The 14,722-nt window shown below is 36.7% G+C and overlaps 1 protein-coding gene across 2 annotated transcripts in view; it reads left to right on the forward strand.

Moving 5' to 3' along the window:
• LOC150105952 (LITAF domain-containing protein-like) overlaps positions 1–14,722 on the forward strand; it is an 89,403-nt gene that overhangs the window by 4,268 nt on the left and 70,413 nt on the right. For both annotated transcript variants that reach the window (XM_090393721.1, XM_090393722.1), the window contains exon 2: positions 9,255–9,373. In XM_090393721.1, coding sequence (XP_090249847.1) covers positions 9,262–9,373 — 112 coding nt within the window. In that variant the 5' untranslated portion in view covers positions 9,255–9,261. The remainder of the gene's footprint in view (positions 1–9,254; positions 9,374–14,722) is intronic.

The raw sequence follows: 14,722 nt of genomic DNA on the forward strand, positions 1-14,722 counted from the left end.
CTGGAGAGTGGATACGCTAAGCATTCGTGCAACCAGGCTGGCTCAATATTATAATAGATTCACATTTTAATCAAATGCAAATCTATTATAGTTATGTATGGATGATAATATTGCTACATTGATGAAACTGGTTACATTAGTTAAGTTTGTCTTTGAGGTCATATGATTTAATAATATGCAAATCTATTATAGTTATGTATGGATGATAATATTGTTACATTGATGAAACTGGTTACATTAGTTAAGTTTGTCTTTGAGGTCATATGATTTACCTTGGGGGAACCAAACTTAATAGGCCACAATATGTATGTATATAGATTTACATGCTGGTGGTTATTTATAGGTGCTTCACATTATTAACAGCACTAGAAGAAAATTAATTGAACATAATGATATTTTGTTCTTTTTCACCAGCATCTTGAGAGTACAGATTACAGCCACTGTAAAACATATAGCTCTTGATTAGATTGTTTTAGAAGCGATTGTTTCCCTACTGTTAAAATGTATTGTTCCATTAAGCTATCCCTCTTTGCCAGATAAAAGTTAATTTAAAAAATTCAGGCAAAATATGATCTTAGAATGACTCTCAGTTCTTGACAAATTAATGCAACCATACTTGAGCTTAGGATAGTGTTTCATAGCTGATGCTGATTCCGAAAGTAGCCTCTCAGGTCTATATCAATATCTATGTGACATTGTCTTCTATTTAAATATCCAGAGCATGGTTTGCCAGTCTTGACTTACCATTCAGATGACTGTGGATGTAGTTTTAATATTCTTTGAGACAAACATTGGTCTGTTGACTGAGTGGTTAGCATGCCTTTTTCCAATGAACAGGTTCAAATCTTTGCTGTGGACATGGAAGTTCGTGATTCTCTTTAGGTGGAAGATGAATGTCATCTCTCGGTTTGAGATTACCATCTTGCTTATTGGAGGCCTGAAGCATCTTGAAATTTCATGTTTGGTCTCTAGAAGTAGGGTTTCCAGACTATGTAAAAAAAAATTAAAAATGCAAAAAAAAATATAAAAAATTGATAAAAATGGGAAAACTGATCTGTAGCTTGCTCATGGTGCAAATAACCTTTCATGTGTAGAAGCAACATTTAAAAGAAAAAAGATGTTGAAACTAGTCTGTTGAAAGCAGGTTAAATTATAGGCACAAGTAACTTTATACACTCCAGGAATGTGAAAGGACAAAGCTAATCCTTTGGAGAATGTTTGCAGGTTGCTAACTGGATGTGATTTGAAAGTGGCAGGGAGATTATATTTGCATAGAGCTTTAGCTATCTTTTCAAATGTATCCAGGATATATGGGATGGGAATAGTTTTGCTGTATCTTGTGTATTGATTATGAGAGATATGATGTATTTTGTCTGTTTTAAAGGGGTAGCCATTGGTTAGTTTTGGAATACCTACAAACTTGTCAGGCAATAAGCAGAATCACTTTTTCCTTCATGGGCAACTCTTTTAAAAAATTCTGTTCACTTTAAATAAGACCATAATAATAATTAAAAAAAAATCTTAACCTGAAAGATTCAGACATCATGGTTGGCTTTGATATGACTTCATTATTTACCAGTGTGTGCCGCTGACAGTCACTTGACTGTATTAAGCCAAATTTTTCCCTGCTGTATCTGAATGGTCAAATTCACCACACACTTAGGTGTGGTGAATTTAATGTTTTAGGTGTTTTTCATAGAAAGGAAAAATATACAAACAAGCTAGATGAGACTGCACTTGATTCATCCCCTATCCTTTCCAGCCAATTTCTGTAGGAAATGTTTAGAAACAAGGCACTTAACACAAACCCTATTGTTTGTGTTAAGGCACTTAACACAAACCCTATTGTTACATTGATGAAATTGGTTGAAAAAAGACTAAATAGCAAGCACACTATGTAGATGTGCTTGATATTTTGTCTTTTGGCGTAAACACATCACACATTTTCAGTATAGGGGGGAAAAAGTATTTCCTTCCTAGACACTAGTTGCATAGCTACCAAAAGGTTCATTATTCTGTTCTTTTTATAGGAAACCCATATCTTCCATTCCTGCAGTACAGCATTCAAACTGCTTTAATATAAATCCAGGACTATGAATGACACAGCTCTTGCCACAGAACTTGGATATCATTGCAACACTTTAGCCAATGGTTAAAACCTCTATAAAATAGACAAAGTACACCATACTTCCTTCAGCTTTTCAATTGAAAATATATGAAAATGCAAGGTTTTAATCTGCAAAACAAGTGAATGGTCCAGAATAACCTGCAGTTTACAGATGAATAAACTGAATTGACTTTATAACCTTTCGTTTGTTTTGGTCATAATCCCTAATAACAATGTCCCCATTCATCCAGCAACCAATGCATGAGATCACAACAAACTATTCCCATTCCTTCTGTATCCAGGATAATACATCTGAAAATATCAGGGCATGTGATGGGGGGGGGGGGTTCAGGTCTCAGTGAAAACTTCTTGGCTTCTTGCCCCAGCAGAGGCAAGGGTCCAAACATCTAAACTACATTTGTTGTCATTGGTATAGCAACTAAGACTAGCAGACTGTACTTTGGATATTCTTTCACTCGGGATTAAATGGAAGAAAACTGACTTTTATGCTGCATAGAAGTCATTATATAAGGTCTGAAATACTATTTTTGAAGTCAACATCAGTTTGAGATAGGGAAAACTGGCATTCTAAGACTGACTACATTTAGCCCCACTACTGTGAATTATCTTTTTTTTATTTAGGCCCTAGAAGAGCACCTTGATATGACATCAAGTTCCTTTTCAGTTACAGTTTGATTTTTTTCTACAACAATCGAATTGAGTGCTGTGTGTTTCACCACAGTTCTAATTTGTGTTCTGAAGATGCTGGTTAGTAATCTAGCAAAATATTAGTAAGTAGTAGAGTAAATATTTTCTTCTGGTATTGTTTATATTATAAAAGACTGCAGTGTGTTCCTGTGGTGTCATGTGCTGAGTTTCTGATTACTTTCAGTGTCATTCCCTTTGCCATCTTCTCCGTCAATACATTCTACTTCATTATTATTGCATGGGTGTCTGTGCAGTCCAAAAACTCATTGCAGCAGACCATAACCATATATCTATTGTACCTCTCCTTGAATTCACTGATAGACAAAGCACTCACAACACTCTGGCAACCCATTACTCTCTTACCTAATTTCCAGGGATGGCCTCTTGCTCTGCCCATTCTAGCCAAGTGCTGAAATATTTCCTCTATATCAATCATGTAAACCCTTTTAGTAACATACATTTTTCTATTTAATCAACTTTTGTAACCCATAAACCCTTGCTCTATTGTCACAGCATTTCAGACCAATCACCATCTTTGTCACTTCATCCCCCAAGAAATCCAGGTGACCAAACCTGAGCACAGTGATCCAGATGTGGCCATATCAAGGCCTAATGAAGAGGAATAATAACTTCCTTATCTCTGCTTGTTAGTGTGTTTTACAATAATCAAGTAATTCTATTAGCCACTTTAAAAGTATTAGGGAGTAATGTTGTTAGTGGAATCATTATTATTATTAGAAACGTCTTGGGAGTCCAAGGACTCATCGAGGGAGGGCACCTGCTCTACAACTCCATCTCCACCATTAATCATGACCGCAACTACACCAGTGCCATCTACCACCGACCACCACTGGTATTTCCACAGACATTCGCAAGCATCCATACCCACAGCGGGATTTGAACCCACAGCTTATTGGCTGGAGAGCGGATATGCTATCCACTCGGCCAACCAGAATGGACACAAACACATTGGGATTATTATGTTTGTATACTAATATAAGGAGTATTGGAAATAAGGGAGCTGAGTTAATTGTATTGATTTGGTCAGTATGTCCGAAGATAAGTGGTGAAAGTGAAGCTTGGTCGTCCAGAATGATATACTGTTGGGAATAAAAAGGATAGGAAGGTGAAAAGAGGCGGGGAGTACTGTTAATGATAGTAGAGGAATTTTTCCAAACAGTGGAAGTTGAAAATGGCAGTACATGAGAAGATTTTGAATGTGTCAAATTAACAGAAGGGTATATGTAACAGTAGTCTCTGTGGCTCAGTTGATTTCTATGGAGCTCTTTGGTTGGAATAACCTGGGTTTGAATTCAATCTTTGATGTGAAGAACCTTTATCAGGGCTTTTCAAAATAGCATAGCTATCCAACTAACCACTAGTTTGAGGGAAAACACATCTAATAGGATGTTGCTATAGGCAAAGGATTCTTAATGGGAGATTTTAATAGTGTATGGGAACATGGAGAATGAATGTTGAATTTCTGAGGGATAACTGTGCTGCTTAAGACAGCACAGTTATTCCTCAGATTTGATGGAAACAAGTTGATGTTTTAGTGCTATCCTCACAAGATGCAGTTGTTATTACAGTATCAACACTGATATTTTTAGCTTAGACAAATGAGTGGGGTTAGTTATAACATTAATAAGTGCAATGTGCTGCATTTTGGAATGCAGAGATATAAGGTTGTGTACTGTGTTGATAGAACTGCTTCAGGAAGTTGATGAGATTCAAGATCTATGGGTGATGGTTAACAGCAGACTGAAGTTTATAGGCCACATTGCAAGTCTTGCAAAAGCTGCACACCATATTGTTGCTATGATAAAGAGTACACTTACATGTAGGAATAAGTAGGTGACTGGCACTGTATAAAGCACTGGTGAAATCACCCTTGGACTGTTGTGCTCAGATTTGGTCACTTAATTTTCATTGGAATCTGGAAACATTGGAGAAGGTCCAGAGAGGAGCGAATAAGGCATTATCAGATCTCTGGGATGTTGGAATTACCCGAAAATAGTGAACAGTGTAGAGAGCGGTTAAAGGAGTTTAGTGAATAGGAAGAAAACAGGTGATTTGATAGAGATGATTTAAGTTGAGGGGATTATAAAAAGAATAGACGGTGAGATGGAAAGAACAAGAGACCATCCCTGAAAATTCTGTAAGGAGTGTGAGGAGTAGGTTTTCTTACATGGACAATTGTGGATAGATACATTACCAAGAATGCGCTGTGAATGCTGGGGGTGTATCCTCACCCCATACACACCCATGTTGTGTGCTGACTCCATGGATTAGTAATTCAGAGATTGCCTTATGTTTTATCATCATTAACATTTTCCATTCTGTATCTTCATAATTTTGGCTTTTTTTAGGTACACAGTTGATTTTGATAGATATAATATTAAAATAGATCTTCATGGAGTCGAGACTCATTGCGAGAGGTACGCTGTTTTCCCCCAAGCTCATCAAACTTTGTATTAAGCTCATTCAGTATGGTCTGCATTTGCTACACTGCCAGGAATTTCACTCGCATTTTTACACGGAGTAGTTGACTGTGTAAAAATATCTGCTGCTTACTCCTTTTGCTCCTTTCCTCCTTATACAGTTTCTAGGGATGGCCTCTTGTTCTAATTATCCCTCTCCAATTCTGCAAGAAAATTTCTTCCACATTAACCTGATAACGACCCCTTTAATTAAACTAAAATTAAATATCTATCATATCTCCTCCTCCTTTTCAAAATGCTTTGCAAATTGCTTCTCAGTCTGTCTTCATATCCCACATTCCGAAGAACCAGTTACCACCTAGTAGATCTCTGTACTCTTTCTAATAAATCCTTATTGCCATGAAAACCAGGTGAGCAAATCTTTTTACAGTAATGCATATGAGGTCTAATCAAGGCCTTATATGGAATCATAACCTCTATTTCTGCATGTTAAGGTCCTCCAAATTTTTGCTATAATCTGATGTGATGACTTCACAACATGTAAACCATGAACCCCTTGTCCACTACTACTCCCAGATCTTGTCTACTCAGTCTCTTTCACAATTTCATTACAAGTGTATACTTCACATCCCATCATTGCCTTACAAATTTCAGAAACTTACAGATTGCAACATTGAACTGACAGTTCCACTCTCTTATAACTCATATAATCTATCTTAAGTCAGTTAAAAATGCCAAGAAATTATATTCTTGTTTAATCCTTTATCCAAGTGTAAGCAAACAAAGTTTATATGTGAAATATGTTCACAACTAGTCTACTTGTATGTAGAGGCAAATGCCTTTACATTAATTACCTTAATATCTCATAATGCTAAGCACACATCCTTTTGGGCTTGTATAATGCTATGCATTATGGAAATGGCCACTACCCAGACCAGTTTTGGCCTTTATTTAAGTTCTGTTAAGGTGCAAGGGGGGGGGGTATCTCTCTCTAAAAACTGAGTGATCCACAGTGTCACTCTAAATCTCACTGATGACCCAAAAGGAACACACACAAACTCATCAAACTCTCATTGGTGGGTCTGCTTAGCGACAGGCAAAAATGTCATCAAGCAAAACTGCTCGATTCCTCAAAATCAAGCATCAGTGGAAGATGCTTGACCCAGAAGAGATACCAAGGTTTAAGTAATGCAGAAGTCGTATTTCCCATATACATGTAGTGAAAAGGTGTAATACCAAAATACTCTGGATTATAGCAAGTAGTTGAAAGTTTTTTCACTTTCACCCAAGTTATAATTTGTCATTTTTGATTTATTTTATATTCTTGTTTACTCCTTTATCCAAGTGTAAGCAAGCAAAGTTTATGAGTGAAATATATTCATGACTTGGCTACTTGTATATAGAAACAAATTACCACATTAATTGCCTTAGTATTCCATAATGCAAAGCTGCCCCCCCCCCCCAAAGGATGTTTTGCATTATTAATTTTTAATTTATTTGATAACCCAGTGAAAAAACTTTCAATAATCTATCCGAGTCCTCTTGTGAGGTAACATCTGCTTGATTTGTCATTGTTCTCCCCAATTTTTCTTTACCTGCAAACAGTTCTCCAGTTAAACCCATCCTAATATCATTAATATGCAAGTTAAACAACAGCCCAAAACCAGCCCCTGCAGCACACCACTGTTGACTTTTTTCTTTCAGGATACTGCATCCTCCCCCCATATAACTTGCTGATACCTGACATCCAGTTGCCTATCCAACTCCCTAATCTGTCATCCAATCCCATCTGCTTCAACTTACCAGGTTGCATGGCAGTGTCAAAAGCCTTTGTAAAATCTAAGCATACTTCTGTACTACATGTGATGAAAAAGTATGGTGAATCTAGCTGCAGCACTCAATCTACCAGAGGGAGAGCAAAGCTGAGAGGAATCATTTGATCTCATATCCATCTGTCATGTGATGAGTTTCAAGTAGATCAATTTGCTTGTTGGTTTTAAATACCATTTTCGTGTACCTGTGTTTTTCATCATTGTGTTGAAAATGGAAAGCAGTGATTTTGAATGAGTCCATCCATCCATCAGTGGTTTAACAGGTACTTAAGCACCCATAGCCTTCCAAGTATCCTTGGACTTCCCAACCATTATATGAGGATAAGGCAGTTACCCCTGTGCCTCTAAGTATTCTTGTCCGTAAATTGTGTGTGTTCTACTGGCCGGTTTGTCTATTTTGAGGGACAAAAAAACCTTAGTTTCCAGGAGAAGAAAAACTCTCTACTTCCATATGAGACTGGCTAACTCGCATTTAGTCAAAAGGAGACCAGATAAGAGTTCCTCATGTCACTGATGGGAATCGAACTCATCTTTCCGACAAAGAGCTTTGTCTATACTGACTGAGCTATGGAGACTCTATTTTTGAATGAGTAAACATTCAGTCCATCAAACTCATGAAATGTCAGTGGAAATTTACAGAGATAGTACTGTCAGGCTCAGGTGCAGTTTACAAATAGTTTGGTTTCATAGTAGTTGTGAATAAATTCATGAAGAAAGACTGGGATGTCCAACTTCATGCATAGACAAAAATGTCACAAAAGTGGATGAAATCATTCAATCAAACAGAAGATTGACATTAAAGAAATTGTTGTCTCTGCATCTCATTCAGTGATTTCCTGCACATTTTGACGAAAGTTTTGAACATGAAACAAGTGAGTGAAAAATTTGTTCCATACATTGTTCCAAACTCATCATGCCATTTCTCTCAGCTTTGCTCTCCCTTCAATACATTGAGCACTGCAGGTACATTCACCTATACTTTTTGATTACACCTTATACAGTGGTATACTTATATTTTGCAAAGGCTTTTGATAGATATATTTATTTTTCCATTATACTTTAAATTCTCATTTACTATCTTAAGCCTCTAGTTCTTATTTCAGTATTGGAACACTGAGTTGGCATAATAATAAATTATAAAAATGGAAGAGACTCACGTAAAAACTTATTTAATTGTAGAATTTTTGCCTAAATGTTATAGGCATGTTCAGTATAGAATTGCAGAACAGCAATCAAACAATAACAGGAAATTCCAAAAAGTGCCACCTTATTAGCTAATCTAAGGCAGCTAGATGGTCAATTTTCTAACTATATAAAAAAAAAATGTTTTTTTAAATATATGTTTTTCTTCTTCTCACTTCTACATGTTAGGCCTACTGGCCTGTTACAGAGTTATCTTAGCCTTTCTAAGTCATACCCGTCCCGAGGATAAGGTGACTAGCCTTATGCCTCCCGGTATATTCTATGACTGTAGCTGCATGTGTTCACAGAGCTGGTTTGCCTGCTTGCAGGAGGAAAAACCCCAGATAAACTGGGGAGAAAAACCCTGCTAACTTGGCTATGTCTGAGAAAGATCCTTAAGCTCCTCACATCAGCGGTGGGAATCGAACCCAGGACACTCCTTTCCCAAGCATATGGTTGCAAAGCAAATAGCCACTAGGCTAACTGCACAGACTGTACTGGGTTTAACAGGATTTAACAAATAAGTTAATTTTTTGCAATAATAATAGATAACATTTACAATAATGCAGTCAGCAGGATTTAATAGTTCAAACTTCTTCAGTATAATGTAATACAGAACATTATACTATACTTTGAACTCTTCTTGCATATAATAGTAGTATTAATGTTTGTTCATAGTACTGTTATTTGCAGGCAAGGCTGACCATGCATCTGACCAAAATATCCATTGCAGCCATCAAAATGGTTGCTCTAATGGACACTTCTGAATCTCATTCTTTTTTTTTTATATCTCTGACAAATGACTTCTTTTTTTTTTTAGGCAGGTGCAGTGTAATATTTCCTTGATATATAAATTGGCAGGTTGCCTGATTTCAAATATTTTCATTAGTTAATGTTTAATTATTTTAGTAAGATACACATACAAGACCTAGGTAAGATATAACATGTAAACTTTATTTTTAAAGTAGTATGATTATTTTTCAGTATCAAAATGGCAGCTGAAAAGCCATCTGGATTTTACCCAGAGCCTCCACCACCACCACCATATACATCTGCATCTCCACCAGGATTTAATCCTCCTCCTCCATATGGTCCAAGTACAGGTGAATACAGAAATGTTTTTCAGTTTTTATTTCGTACTCATTTTTATAATAATATAATTTTAATTGCTCTAAATAAAATTGCACTGCAGACTTTCTGTAATGGTTTTGTTTGTTTGTTATCATCCTTATTTCTATGTGTTGTGTAGTTTGCTGAAATTTTTTCAGTGGATTACCCATGGGATATTTTTAATTTAAATAGAAAAAAGTCTTGTTCTTCTCCTACTAGTTTGTTAAACCTAAGAGTTTTTGTATATTAAAAACTGTAATGTACCACATTGTGGCGTTTGCATACCACGGCGCTTGGTCGCACGAAGGAAGACTTGGTTTAGAGTCTAGTCAGCGACTAGAGGAAATTTTTCTAAGCCTTTTTTCGATTGGTTTCCGAGTTAGTTGATCTCTGGCACTGGCAAGCGGGTTTTTCCTCCCGGAAACTCGGGTTTTTCATCCCGTAAACTCAAGAAAATCGACCGTAGAACCCACATTATTTCAGACATTAAATATATTGTGTTAGGGACCACGACATGGTGGCACATTTGAGCTGTCTCTCTTCACTGTGTACCGCTTAATTAGTGATAGCCTTGGACCTTCTATCTCTGATTGGTACCAGTGGAGATTGAACTGCCCACTCAGTCTCCAAAAGTTAGATAGGGCTAAATGGCCTCGCCTACTCCTGTATATGGGAATAAAAAGGCGTTAGCTGATTTTTTTTTCTTTTTTTTTTTTTTTATGTACCACATTTAGCACAGATGAGCTGTATTTGGAAATAGTTAAAAAAAAGAAAAATTTTCAGTGATTTGAAATTATCAGTTCACTATGCATCAGTACTGGTTTATAATTTGTAGTCTCCAAAATGTCTTATAAAGCATCCTAATTGCATCAGTCCATCTAAACTTGAAGTTAATATTTTATATTGTCATGTTCACTGCATACTTCTTTGTCTATTATTTTCCTCACAGTTTGCCATTCTTTTGGGTTTCATTTCACTTTCCCTGAACTCTGAACTCTGCTTTTTTTTTTACTTACCTCCACAGAAAAATGGCAACACTTTTGTGCTCAGAACGAGTGATTTTACTTACTATCTCAGATTTCTTATATTGTGGACAATGCTGAAGATATCTCTGTAAACAACAATGCATTGAATAAGACTTTCTTTGAACCTTGTATGTTTTCTTTGTGAACTTATATGCATCCTTGTACTGGAGTATGTTAATTATAACCACTTTTGTCCAGAACAGAAATCCAGTATGTGTTTACTGTTTTTTCCTATTAAATTTGTCACTTTTAATTTATTTTCCTTTCTGAGGCTTTAAATCAAATTTGTAGCATAAATCAGTGTCCAACTTTCTATTTTGAAATTTGTCCTCATTATGCTATTTGAGATTGATTGTATCCCATTTTGGAAAAGTTTATCTTTACATTGTGTTGCTATAGTTTATTGTTCCACATTACTTAAATCTATAGTTATTAGAAGGATCTTGGTTTCTGTTTTCATGTAATTGTTCCTGGGAAGGGGGGGAACAACAAAAAACTGATTTTTTTAATATTTTATTATTATTATTATTTTTGTTTCAGTCAAGGACTCAAGGAAGGCCACATAATACACTCACCAGCTGTCATACTTGTTCTTGAATTCATTCACACTGCTTGCACACACAACGTTCAATGGCAGTCTATTCCAATCATGCACTACTCCATCAGAGAAAAATCTAGATCTCATCCTCTTCTTGGTGGCATTCATTCTCAGCTTCCAAGGATGCCCTCTTGTATTTTCTCTGCCCTCCATAAAACGAAAATTTCCATAACTGAAATCCTGTTATTTCATATCCTGAAAACCCTTTCGGAAGTTTGTAAGTCTCGATCATATCATCCCTTTCTCCTGTTTGTTATATGAAAAAAGCAGTTGTTTGCTGATGATTTTAAATGGATAGTATGACGATTATAGCTGATTCTGGAGGGCAGTAATAAATGATATTGATATTGGTATTTTTTAAAAAAATTTTTATTATTCTTATTTGACACCTCCAGGGAGTCCAAAGACTCATCGAGGGAGGGCACCTATTCTGCATCTCTCCGTCTCCACCACTCAACCTCATCCACAAATCGCCTCATCTACACTAACACCATCTGCTGTCCACTATCACCACTACTATTTCCAGAGACAATCGCAAACATCCATGCCCATGCCAGGATTCGAACCCATAGCCCCTTTGGCTGGAGAGCGGATACGCTAACCATTCGGCCAACCAGGCTGGCTTAAACATGATATCAGAATTGGAGATGTTAATGTCAGCTCTTTGCTTTATGCAGATGATGTTATACTTCTAAATAAATCCGCTACAAGTTTGCAAGATTCCCTGACTAAATTGAATAACTGTAATAGATATGGTATGAAGGTCAGCATTAAAAAGACAATGAAAATGGGTAGAATCGTTGAAAATGTCAACTGTGTTGTGAATGGGGAACCCGTGGAACAAGTAAAACATTTCAGCTACTTAGGCACGATTTTTACTGAAGATGGTAAATTAAATATGGAAATAGACAACAGAATCAACAAAGCTGGTATGGTAGGAAATCAATTGAATAAATTTATATGGAATAAGAGAGAAATTAGTCGGAACACTAAATTAGCTGTATACAAGACAATGTTCAAACCAGTTAACTTATGGATCTGAGAGCTAGGTCAGAAGTAAAACACTTGACCAAAGACTAGAGACCGCAGTTATGAGAGTCCTGAGAAAGATTAGAGGCGTGAACAGATGGCATCAATGGCAATGTCATATTAAAAACGAGGATATTAGAAAAGAACTTGACATTGTCAGCATCCAGGAAGGCGTTTGCAGAGCTAATCTCAGGTGGTATAGTCACTTAAACAGAATGGGCGAGGAAAGATTAGCAAAACAAGTGTTCTCTGCCAGGTTGGCAGGAAAACAACCCAGAGGAAGACCAAGATATAGGTGGATTGATATGGTACAAAGTGCCTTAGACGATAGAAATATAAGATCTGATAATGTTGAAGTCTTGACAAGGAGGAAAATTTGGAGGAAAATTGTAGATAGGAAGTTAGTAATGATGTAAATACTTTTTCATGTAGTACTATCATATCCTGTTCACCCCTTGAGGATACGTGTCAGGAATTTGATGATGAATAAAAAAAAAGAAAAACAAGTTAAGGAGAAAATTATTTACTTAGACTCGATGATCAGGGGAGTACTTAAACTGAGGAGGAGGGTGTTGCTAGCTAATGAGTCTATACGTAGGTTGTGCAGAAAGAATGATATAGGGTTTGTGAATCTGTAGTCTGTCTTTGATGGAAAGAAGGATTCGTACAATGCTAATGGACTGCATTTAAATGGTTTTGGGGGTTAGGTGTTTGGAGAGAGTTTTGTTCACTGAGCATGCTGAAGTGCAAATTCAAGAAAACTTAAGCAGGTGAGTTTGTGTGAAGGCACCCATGAGGTGAGTCAGTGAGAATGACCAAGTGCAGAATCTAGTCTCTCAGGCAGAAATATTGAATAGGATAGTCTATTTAGGAATTAAAGTTGGTGGGGACCTAAAGAGATGCTGTAGCTTCTACATACTAATGCCAGAAGTATCAGGAATAAGGAGGAATTTTTGGCATTCGTTAGTGCAACCTTGCCAAAAGTTATAGCATTAGTGTGATTTGGCTTACAGCAGATATAGTTAAATTGATAGAATGTGAAGGTTTTAGTATTTCAGGAAAGATAGGATGGGGAGGAGCATTGATGATGATAGCTGATGAATTGCAGCCAAAAAGAATAGGAGATAGGTGGGAGAGTGGCTGTTCATTTGAAGCAGTGCAGTGTGAGATCAAGGATAGTAAGACAAAATAAACAGTTGGTTGTTGCTATAGGCCAGGAGGTTCTACGGGTGATCCAGAAGACATGCATTGGCAAATCAGTACAATGAATGCAGGTTGAGTTATTATTATGGGTTATTTCAACTATGGAGATATAGACTTGAAGTAAGAAAGATCACATGGTAGGAAGGAAATGGAATTTATACACCTAAGAGATAATTACTTGAGGCAGCATGTGATGGATGGGACTAGGGGTGTGAGCCTATTGGATGTGGTCATAGGATCAGAATAGCTATCCATAGCCAATGTGGCCACATTGCCTCTGATTGGGGAAAGTAGGCCATTCAGTCTTGACTTGTAGATTGTATAACATGAGGAATATTCTGTCAAGAATATTCCTCGTGGATATATGTGGATCATTGTACAAGGCAGGTAATTATGACAAGCTTAGAAAGAAGCTTAAATCTATGCCATGGCTTAAAACACTGCAGGGTAAGGATGTCAGTATTGCATGGGAAATAGTTAAGGGTCATCTAGAGGAAGCAATATTAAATTGTATACCTCAGGTAAGGGGGGGGTTAATCAGGTAGGAGTTAGATGGATGAGTAATATCTTTAAGCCTGAGCTGCAGAAGAAGAAAATTCTGTGAAGACTATATAAAGAGATAGTGACCAGGAAACTCATGAACAGTACGAGGCTCAGGCAAGAAAGGTGACTAGCAGGGCAAGGAAGGCAAAATCAGATTATAAGAAGAATCTAGTCAAGCAGGCCAAAGGAAATTCCAAAAAATACTTTCATTATGCTGGGAAGTAAGAAGAAGAATGACTGTGGTAGATTAACCTTAATGAGTGATGGTCATGAGGTGACAGAAGCAGATAAAATATTGAGTTACTTAGTGACCACTTTGCAAGGATATATCAGAACAGAGGTGGATGAATTGGAGGTTCTTAGGATATTGCATAATCTCAGTGTAAATACAGCTGTCAGATTAGATGAGATTTATTAGCTTGGGTTTTGCGAGAATGTGAAAGGAAACTGACAATGTCTGACTAGGCTCTTTAAGTCTCAGCTCTGGTAGAGTTCCAAGGAAGTGGAATGAGGATAAAATAATTCCCTTGCATAAGGTAGGTTCTAAGACTGCATTATCAAATTATAGACTAATCAGTATTTCAGATGTGGTTGTTAATGTACTGGAAAAATTGGTGAAAAAGAGAATTCAATAATGGGTAGATAAAAAATATGATACTGTATGAGGCGCAACATGGCTTTGTGAAGGGTCAGTCATGCCTTAGTAATTTACTATCTTTTTATAATAGAGTAATAGCAGAGTTGGATAAAGGAAATGGCTGTATGGTGATTCTGCTGGATTTTGCAAAGAGCATTTGACAGAATATCACATGGAACTCTATTATGCAAATTAGAATAAATGAGGATGGATATGACATTAGTTAGGTGGATAAGAGGGTGGTATATGGAGGAGCAGAATCGAGGCAAAAACAGGTAACTAGTCGCATGCCATAAGGTTCAGTACC

Source organism: Typopeltis vanoorti, chromosome 6, assembly GCF_054136105.1.
Source record: "Typopeltis vanoorti isolate ZY-2024b chromosome 6, IOZ_Tvanoo_1.0, whole genome shotgun sequence".
In the NCBI taxonomy this organism is placed as follows: domain Eukaryota; kingdom Metazoa; phylum Arthropoda; class Arachnida; order Uropygi; family Thelyphonidae; genus Typopeltis; species Typopeltis vanoorti.